General features: G+C 38.9%; 1 protein-coding gene across 1 annotated transcript; it reads right to left on the reverse strand.

Annotated features, from left to right (window-relative positions):
• Nucleotides 1-285: 285 nt before the first annotated feature.
• cxcl19 (chemokine (C-X-C motif) ligand 19) lies at nt 286-7496 on the reverse strand. The gene is made up of 3 exons (XM_030429921.1): nt 7385-7496; nt 5488-5623; nt 286-1015 (listed from the first exon to the last, which is right to left on the reverse strand). Exons 1-3 carry the CDS (start codon nt 7434-7436, stop codon nt 886-888), a joined length of 318 nt encoding a protein of 105 aa, XP_030285781.1. The 5' UTR covers nt 7437-7496; the 3' UTR covers nt 286-885.
• Between the last annotated feature and the right edge of the window lie 3409 nt (nt 7497-10905).

A 10905-nucleotide genomic window follows, 5' to 3' on the forward strand; every position in this document is an offset into this window, starting at 1 on the left:
GTTGGAATCTCGTGGTTTCTGTGTTTCGTCAGCATCAACAGTCTTGGTAGCTGCCGGTTTGTGAAAACGTAAAATTTGCTGTTGAGTGATGCACCCAGCGTGCTGTGTTGCACAGCATTAGCTAGCCAGCATTAGCAACGTTAAGGTTCGCTGGATAATAGGCAGGCGATTCGAACAGCAGCGGTGCAAGTTAACATTTACTGGCGGAATGTTCTCAATTAACACCTTTAACTTTGCAACCTCTGATTTTTCAACACTGCATTCTTATATGCAAGAAACAACACATTTGACTCTTTCAACTTATTTATTTTCTTTAAAGCCTCATATCAGATTGTGCAGTAGTCTTTTTGATTAACTTAGCAAAGGAATCAATAATTTCTCAGTATTGTTCAAGAAAGCTTCACCAAAGAGAGTATTAAATAGAAATGAAAAGTTACATATTTCAACATTGCATATTTCATGCTTTCACACAGGATCTGTCACAACCAAATGGTCTACACAGACAAATAACCTACATTTCCAGTCTCGTCTTTTTTATCACTATGAAATACTTATTGCACACAAGCTCTTTCAATACTAATCACACACCTTTTTTTCTGCTCTTAAACAATGTAAATCCATAACACAGTCATTATATCAAAGATTTGCATCAAATGTTAGGTAAAACATCCAGGAGAGAAGCAGTCCTGAAATGAAAACTTAAAAAAAGTTCAAATAACAACAGAAACCAAAGCATTTTTGATTTAACTTAAAAAAAAAACACCAACCACAAAGAAAAACGGCTTAAATATTTTGTCATTTGTTAAAGTAAAACCTTGTGGCTCATGGCTGCAGATGAGAGATTTTTTTTCTTTTTTTATTGCTTGAATTGTTTTCATCAAGGTTTCAGCCCTGGTTCTTAGGAACTGCTCCTCCCCGCTGATGCAACTGTTTCTCAAGAACAAAGTGGATCAATTTCTTCACCCAGGATGACCGAGGGTTCAGACAGACCTTCTCCCCGCTTGCCAGTCCAGCTCTTGTCATGAAAAACACAAAGCAAGAGGTTTTTATTAAACAATGAGATTTTGCATCGACCACACTCCCTCCAGAAATCTTTGACCAAAGTGACCAAACGCGATTTGAGCAACACAGCGTCCTGTTCTGTTTCACAGATGTGGCCATTTTGCTTGCCAACAGAAAAGGCGATTGAGAGTGCGTTAAGAGATATAAAAAGAAGCACATGCTAATAAAAAAAATGTAATGGGTTTAAAGTTCGAGTGAAGTGCAATAGAAGACGACAACGAGCTAAAATGTATGACTCCTGATTGAAACGATAAAGGGCACTGGTAAACTAAAAACTCAATTTAAAAGAATTACAAATTTCTAAGCAGGCCTGGAGTTTCTGACATGTTGTGCACAGAAACATTTGCCTTGTTTACCATTTAGAGAGACTTGTATAGACACCATGACAGTAGGCAAGGCTACGGACAAATCTGTATGAGAAACAACTGGTCTACTTTTAAGGCGGTAGTAGAGTCTGATTCAACGGTGACGCCAAGATTTCGGACTCACGCGTGGTCCTTGATATTTCAGAATTAACGATGAGCACCGACTATTCATCGTTCTCCTTTGGCTCCGAAAGAAGAAAAAGAAAGAAAAGAAAATCAGCGTCATCTTTCTGAAAGTGGTGTGAAATTTGGCTCATCGGCGCACAGACTCATGGACTGTATTCGTGGGTTTGGGTGATACTAAAATATGTAGTCGTTTCCTTTAACTCAATAACGATGGACAAAGAATAGTCCCCATTCACGGAGTCATAAAATCCCATTTCATGTAACAGTCTGTGCTGAACGCAGCGATGCTATTATTTCAGGACATTTACACCCTCTCTGTGTTTATGTTGAGGTCATATCAAGTATAAATTCCCTCTCCACATGCCAGAAAACAATCCACATGGATAAAGAGAACATCCCTATGTTTATTTCAACTTGATAAAAATGACCTCAGAGACACTCCAACCATGTCTAATGTTATATATGTCATATATGTAAGGCACCCTGATAACATCAAGAGCAAGAGAGATTTCTTCTGGTGTTAATGACATTTATAAGACCAGTGCAATTTAAATATGCTGCTGCTTAACACAACTGTCTGTGTGATGGAGCTCTGATATTTCTGGAAACGCAAACACCATTAATCACAAAAGAGGGAATTCAAGAACTGTTTAATGTATAAAACATATTCATCACCCTGACTCTGAAGCAATGCAGGAAGAGGCCAAGCAGCTGACTGGAGCAGTGCCCGAGATATGAGGATAAGGATAAATTAAAAAATAATGAAAAAATGTTCAGTTCAGCTCTTCCCACTTGAAATCTGTTATCTCATGATGACTAATAAACAGTGATGGAAGAGTAATAACAATATGTTCTCAAGTTCAAGTTCAGTCAGATTGTTGAAATATTACTCAATTGCAGGTAAAAGTACTGGTATTAAAATATATATATATATGATATAATAAAAGTACAAAGTATTGTTCTTAAACACTACTCAGAGTATTAGTTACTTTTTAACCGATGAATTATCAGTAATAGGCATTCAGTCAAAGAGGTTTCCCAACCGATGATGGAATGTAAGTACATTTACTCAAGTACAGTTTTGAGGTACATTACTCCAGTATTTCCATTTCCCGCTGCTTTAAACTTTCACTCCACCACCTTTCCTATGGCAAATATTGTACTAACAACTCACTACATGTATTTGACTACTCTAGTTACTAGTTGCTTTTCAGATTACATGCTGCATCAAGGCAAACTTTTTTTTTTTTTAACACTGATTCCAATATTTTGAAAAATCCTTAATATCGGATGTGTTATTTGACTAGGCCTAGATATTTTGAGACTTTTATATATTTTTGAGAATTTTTTACTTCACATTTACCAAAGTAATATTTTGATACGGTATAAAGGTCTTTATATTAATTTAAACTCTACTCAGTATTCAATCATGATTTTTAAAGTAACTTCCAGGAAGTTTACATGCTGTGCTGCATACAAGTGAAATTACAGACTTGAAAAAATACTCATAAGTACCCAAAATAAACCTAATAACACTAATTTGAGTAAGGTGGGAGAGCATAGTCATCCCCATTTCTGTCAACTTTGACTTGCAATCCCTTCCACCCATGATATCTTCACCTCCATTTGAATGAACCAATGAGATCAGATGGTAACAGAGATAACACTAATCTTTCACTGTACACAGACATTTTCCAGTTCACTGCAGTGTCGGTGTGCAGGTGTGTTTCTTTTGGCGCCATCATACAAAGTTGCAACACAAGCTCCTCCGCAGATATTATTGATAGATTGTCTCCTCATCTTTCACACTAGAGACGTTAAAGTAATCATGTTTTGGGCATGATTGCCTTGATCTGGCTGTTTACATTGCAGAGGTAGTGTAGAGACTTTACATGTGCAATATGTAAGCATTAGCCACCTGTTGAATTTGTACTCACTTTTAAACATAGAAAATGTTCAAAATCTCTCTATAAAAGCAAGGAATCTCTGTCTGTCTGTGTGTGTGTGTGTGTGTGTGTGTGTGTGTGTGTGTGTGTGTGTGTGTGTGTGTGTGTGTGTATGTGTCTGTGCCTCAAATATCTCTGCGGATCAGGATCAGACTGACCTGAGAGTTTCAACATGGCTGCTGCTTCGTTCAGTGGTGTGCAACTTCGCATTTGTTTGGACTGCAATGATACCGTGAATAAATTATTTCATAAATGCTTTACAAATTCCGCAAGCATTGTCCACCGGAGCCACCCTGGCCATGTGCGCACCAGAGCCAATCACTGCACACCGTGTCCATGTGCGCACCAGAGCCAATCACTGCAGAGCTCAAGCCCACAACACACCTTAAGAAACAAGCGGATTTATACCTGCAGCGGTACGAGCTGGACCAGGATTTTGCCGGCGTTTTGACCCCGTTCTGTTCTGTTCATCTAAACTGACTGCTGTGGATTAATGAGATTAAACGAGTCCGGACCGAGACTGTTCAGACCTGAGGAGATCCGGAGACGCACGGACAACAAAGTGGAATCGGAATCTGTGGATGTTCGTGTGTAGCTAGCTGCTAGCCGCTAGCCGCTAGCCAACCCACACAGCCCACCTCCCGAGTCGACGGACCAGACGCACTGGCATGTCCAAAACAGGACTTAGGGTAAAAAATGTCCAACACGCTTTTTCGCGAACATTGCCTTCACGTTTGCTTTGTGTCTGGTGCAGGAAGAAACGGTAACAACGGGCTTTTGTCACGAAAGTGTCCACTCAGCAAGTTTGGTTGTTGAGGAACAGGAAGTTGTGTGAGGGACGTCGGCGGATGAGTGACAGCGGCAGTGACGTGTTGGAGACGGCGACAGAGATAGCAAGAGTTGAGAGATTTGTGACATATAGCGTGTTTGGAGTGTATAGTTAGTATGTTATATAGTGTTTGGTGTAGTGTGTTTAGTGTGTAGTGGAGTCGTTTTTTTGTGTTGTGGGTCAAAACAATGAGGAGACTGCTGAATGTGGAACAGGCAGGAATAAGCCGAGCTCTGAGCCTGAGGCATTGCCTGCATTTAAATGTAAATAGTTTCACATAACTTTATAAATTTCAAAAACGTATGCACCAATTTAGCAAACAACTATTTATATTTGCATTATAACTAATGCAATTGGTTCATTAAACACATTTGTGGTTTTCACAGTAAAAAATTCAACTTTTTCCTACTCTGATTTTATGTTATATTGTGATTTTAGGTCCATAGTGTTAATATAGTATGTTAAAATGAAAAAATAACTGTACAGTCACACATGTGAGGTTGTGCTGAAAATAATGACACCAAACAAGGCAAGGTAAATAGTTTTTAAAGTGAAATATAATGGTATAATCAAAAGTAGTCAAAAACAGCCAATTATATCCCTGACGTCCCACCTTCAAACACAACCTCATTTGGCCATCCATGAAAAAGCTACTTAACCTCCCACTTTTCTATAGGAATACAGGCTTTCTACGGGCACTGCACTAGTTCATTAAAATTGTCAACAGAGTGTGAATAAATGGCAATTTTAACATTATGATGTCTATGTATTGTGTTGTAGAGATATCTACTGAAGTTAGCATGCTAACCAGCTTGCCCCATCTAGTCCTTGTCTAAAGCTCCTATGCTAGCGACATAAGCACAAATCCGAGCTTTCAGTCTGAACCGTTAACTGCACAGATAATTGAGCTAACTAGCGAAGAGCAGTTACAGTTAGGGGTAATACTGGTGATGTGCTGCCTCCCATTTCTTTTGAGTATGAATGTGAGAGGTGGCCAATTCTTACGCAGTTTTGATAATTGTAAATTGACTCTATTTTATTTTAAACTATTAAAAGGATAATCAAAGATGCACTCAGCATATTTATTGACAATGTAGATATCCATTACTTGTGACGATTTGGTGGTCTGCCTTTGTGTGATGGCTTTAATCAAACTTACATGACTTCCGTTTCTGGACAGTGGGGCCCTTCCGGGACAAGCTTGATGCTCCTCAGGTTGTCAGGAGGTATGATCCTCGACTCCACCTGCAGGCACCGACAGTGGGTGTTGTATTCCCTGCTGATTGGCGGCATTCCTGTCATCAACAGACATCCCATGGTCAGATTCAAAATCCCTTTTCCAGCAATAAGGTTGGAGTGCAACTTAGCATTTGGCTCTCTAACATTGCTAAGAGTTATCTACCCCTCTAATGGATCTATAGTTATCTCAGAGCTTTTTAAACTTGGAGCCATCCCCAACGTCATCCGACATACCAGTACTTTTCCTGCTTTGACAAGTCAACATATCTCCAGTCTTTTGGGATCACTTTGGCTTCTCTTTTCTTGGCAGAGCTTTTCTTAACCACGTCTGACAAATAAATTGGACTCCTTAAAACAATGACTTAACGACTGTTTTATTTGAAAGTTTTCAAAAGAATAGAACAAACGGCTGTTGCCAATTTGGTAATTTTTTATTCTGATTTAACTTTTGGATCTTGGCCATTATAAATAAGGCTGGTGTTTGTACAATGCTGTCGTAAATAGTCCAGATACACACCACATGTAACACATCACAGTGAAAGAAGAAACTCTGATAACATAATTTTGCTTTGCACCGTAAAGATTTCTCTGTATACTTATTTTATTTGATGGGAACTTGGGATCACTTTGAGGTTGTGGTGTAAGACCTGATGTTGGAGTGTTTTTTGATCTATGAATTAGATGCTGACAAGGCCCCTTTTTAACTGCATGCTTTCATCACAACCAAAAGCCCTGTTATTGTGACATTCTTCCAGTGGGCACTTCCCCTTATTTCTCTTCCAGTCATCTTCCTGTTCCCTGCAAGTGAAATGTAACATCATGGTACAATAACTGCTGAGTTCAGTTATACACAGTCATTGTAACTCTGAATAAAGTGGGTCAGAGAGGTCTTTTGTTTATGTCACATCAGTGGGAGATGCAGGTTTTCAGGCCCACGGCTGGCTGGTTAGCATGCTAACTTCAGCCGACATCTCCTCACCATGATACGGAGTTGCTTTGAAATTGATTTTTTTTAAATCAATTTCTGAATGTTTTGTACTGGAATTCTGACATATTGCACCTTTAAGAATCCAAATATGTTTGCAACCAGATTTATAAAATGCTATTCAGAAAAAGTATCGAACCTATAATTGATAGGCAGATGATCATTCAGCTAAATACATGCATTTAGAAATACACATAATTTTGCTTAGATTAGATAGGCAAGTACATTTAATATTAAAGACTTTTACTCAAGTACTATTCATATGGTAGACTTTCACTTGTACCAAAGAAAAGTTTTAGCACGACATCTTTACTCTTATTAAAGGTGCAATATGTAAGAATTGGCCACCCGTTGAATTCATCCATAAAATCAAATAGAAGGTAACATATTTCAAGAGTATGCTGCTAAGTGTAATTGCTATTAGCTAGTCAGCCCATTTAGCCGTGCAGCAGTCCGGATGGGAGCTCAGAGCGCCAGGGGAGTGATGGTGTTTACACCGTTAGCACATGAGCTATGGACTGAGCTGGGCCAAGGCTAGCTGGTTAGCATGCTAACTTCTGTAGATAGCTCTGCATTATGTCATATCAAAATTCATGATGTTCCTGTTTTATGATCCTATGGACTTTCCCTCCCTGTTGCAAAACAGCCATATATTACTAAATTACCTAGAAGAACTTCCTTATTCTAGCTTTTGTTTTTAGACTGAAGCTCTTCAGGAAACCTCACAGTATTCAAAGTTATTTACAAGCGACTTCAATTTACCAGAATCTACCATCAGGAACCCACATTACGAACGTTTAGTCACCATCTCCACGTGTAGCTGTGCTCTTACCGTCAATGAGGACAAACAAGGATCCAAACACGAGCAGGATGCAGAGCTTCATCTTGTTTTACGCGGCGGCTTGTTATGTCTTCCACTCAGATGGATATTCGACAGTCACTGTGACTGTTTATATACATTCTGCAACCTGGTATTTAGTGATCATGTGCTGTTTATGATGTCAGCTGTGGGAAATTTCTGAAAAAAACAACATTTGTATATTTGTGTGTGGATGTGTGTGTATTTTGGTTTCACTTCGGTGCTTCCACGTGTGCTGCAGAAGGTAGTCATGGGACGGTGGGTTCAGGGACAGACCAGAGGCCCCGTTGAGGTTAAGACGATGCTTGCTTGTGGTCGTCAGCCCGAGGAGTGACTCAGTACAGGAGCACGTCTGTCTGGTCGGTCAGCTAACAGCTTGATCATTATGGCTCTAATACCACACTGTCAACAAACACAGTTTAACCTGTGACTACTGTGCATATGATACAGCGAGATACGATGTTCTTTCTCCTGTGGGCTTGTTCTGAGCCTGTAATTACAGCACAATATTCGCACTATGTGGAGAAGCTCATCAGTCTTTACTATTTTTTTCTCATTTTTGTTTGCTGTATGTGTGTGGGTTTGGATTTATTTTAGCTTGGATGTTATTGAACGTGACAATTTATTGACTCAGGGAGGAACGGGGTTAGTAAGGCAGAAGAATACTCAGATCTTGTAAAAATAGCAATATCACAGTGTACGAATACAGTTTTTTAAAAGTTCAAAAGTGTTAGCAACAAATCGTACTTAAGTACCAAATGTAAAAGTATTTAGTAAACAGAATAATACACGTTATAATATAGAAGTGTAAATATTGATGTATTAATCGTTCATCACTTTAAGGTCAAAGTTGGTAAAAGCTTTCTTAGCACTGCGTGTAGTTTATCTGCTGGGTAATTGTCAATTAACTGTTGTCATAATCTAAAATGTTGCATTATGATTTATTTGGTGATTACATTTTGTAATGTTCAGTCAAATCTGCAGTAACTCGTAACTAAGTTTTCACCTAAATGTGCTGGAGTAGCTGTCACATAAATGTAGTGGAGTAAAAAGTTTGTATTGTTAATCAAAATCTGTAAAAAAAAGAAAAAAAGTTGTAAAATAAGTTGAGTGAAGAGTGCAACAATTGCCGTTAAAGTTTAAAGTAGTCCAAAATGTAAATACTAAAGTTGAATGCCTGAGAAGTGTGCTTAAGTACAGTTTATGGAGTAAATATACTGAGTTACTTTCCACCACTGCTAAGGAAAGCAGCATGAATGGATATTTTTATTTATGGCTGAAATGATTATGTGAGGGGAAAAGAGACTTATCGCCAAACTCAGCAGATCCTTCAACGATTATCGGGCAATTGAGCTCCTTTCAGCATCTCGTTTTGGTATTTAGGCCCGTCGCCGCTCTCCTTTTGTTTTATCTGTTTTCAGTAAAGAAGCTCTGATTGACGCATGGAATGGAACAGAAACAGAAATAGTGACTAATACGTGACTCATTTAAAGGACACATGACTCAAAACTTGTGATAAAGTTGCCCTGAGTCTGCTGGAAGCGTAGACGGACAGCTGTTTGCTAACAGATTAGCCGTATCAACTTTATAACACATCAATTTGAAGAGTGTGTGCTTGATGTTTTTGCTTGCTGCGAAGTTGTGCGGCTCCAGAGGTACAGTGTGTAGGATTTAAGTGGAATCTATTGGCAGAAGTGCAACGTAATCTCTATAATTATGTTTTCATTAGAATATAATAGCAGTCTTCCTTGTTGCACTGATTCTAATCCAAACCAAACAGTGTCTCCACAGGATGTTTTGTGGGTTTTGTTTTTTTTTCTTTTCGTTTTCTAAGGCAGCCATCATAGGGAAGGGTGAAGGGAAGGTTTTGTTTTTTGTTTTTTCGGAATTTGAGGGATTAGTTGTGGGTTTTTTGGACATCATTTCAAAATAGCAGTGTGTAAAAACATCCAAAATACTGAAAATGAAAAACAGTTCTGTTCACTCTTTCTTCCCATGCGTGTCAAAACCATCATCTGCCAGTTGTTTTAATGCTCACAAACTCAAATTCTTACCAGGACTATTCGTCTAATTTCTGCAGAATCTTTTACCACCGGACAATCTGCTGGTCTCCTCCAATCCTCTATCACAGACCTACACTCATCTGTTCACAAGTATAACTTAAATATGCTTTTTTGATGACAAGGCACTTCAAGACTAGACCAGTCCCTTATGATCGACGGCATGTGTCTTGATCAGATGTTTTGGGGTCATACATGTGGGATAAAAGTGGGTCATCATGCAAAGCCTCAAGCCCATGTGACTGTATCTGAAAATGCTGTAGTACAGTATGACTTGGCTAAATTGTCATCTCGTGCATGACAGCACTTGAGGGGACTTTTAATGGGATTTTTACGACCAAAAGCCACAGAATGGCCTTGATAGTGCGCAAAAGCTGTATATCAATTAAAATTCTAAATATCATAATATCTGTGACTATGTGATGGTCTGGTTTTCAAAAGTCCCTCATTTGGTTATGAACTCTTCGGTAATAGCAAAAAAACACTCGTGTCTTGCAAAATCCTTTATAGTTCGTGTCTATTATGGATAAACTGTTTTTGTTATTAATGTTGAAATAATGCCAAAATGAGGTAAGAGGATGGATTTGGGAAGGGGCTGTGTGAAAACCTTTTCCGAGCAGCTGCTTCATCAACATTGCTGCATCCATTACTATTGCAACAGCGGACGTCAGTGATGGTGATTTGTCACTTCACTTCTTCTTTTTTAAGAAAGAAAGACAAAAGAGAGAGAGAAAGTAAGTAAGAAAGAGGAAAGGTCTCCAAGGACTCTGTTGGCATGTTAATACATGAAACTAAAATAGTAAACATGATAAACATCATACCTGTTTCACAGAACCTCAAACATAATGTTATTAGCATGTAGCTCAGCAGCCCCACAGCGATACCAGCATGGCTAAACACTTTGTCTTGCGTAGTTTCTGCTTTAATTATTGAACTTTATCGCTGACAGTGCAGCCCCACAGAGCGACCAGCATGGCTAAACACTCATATTCTTCCATAGTTTCTGCTTTAATTATTCAACAATATCGCTGACAGTAGAGTCTTAAGCCCTCTGATCATTGGTCCATCTGCATCTTCTTATTAGTCTTGTGTTAAGGGTGGAATATTGCACATTTAAAAATGCACACAAATAAACCGTGGTAATGTATGCAGCAGACAGTCTTGCTTTTTGGAGCTAGACGTTGCTGTATTTATACCAGCGGGTGGAGCTGGGGGAGCTACACATTGTTATCGTTGGTTTAAGTCTAAATGGGACCATGATGTACAAAACGAACGTCATGCTGCATTGAAGAAGACTTTAAACTAGCAGTTTAGACGTAAACTCATAAGGAAGCTGTTCATCGAGGTAATCAAGTGAGGAGGGTCATTCTCTCACTTGTCTTCTTCGTCACTTTATTAGCAGTGTTGGGAATAACGGCGTTAGAATAAACGGCG

The sequence above is a fragment of the Sparus aurata genome, chromosome 10 (genome assembly GCF_900880675.1).
Source record: "Sparus aurata chromosome 10, fSpaAur1.1, whole genome shotgun sequence".
Classification (NCBI taxonomy): Eukaryota; Metazoa; Chordata; class Actinopteri; order Spariformes; family Sparidae; genus Sparus; species Sparus aurata.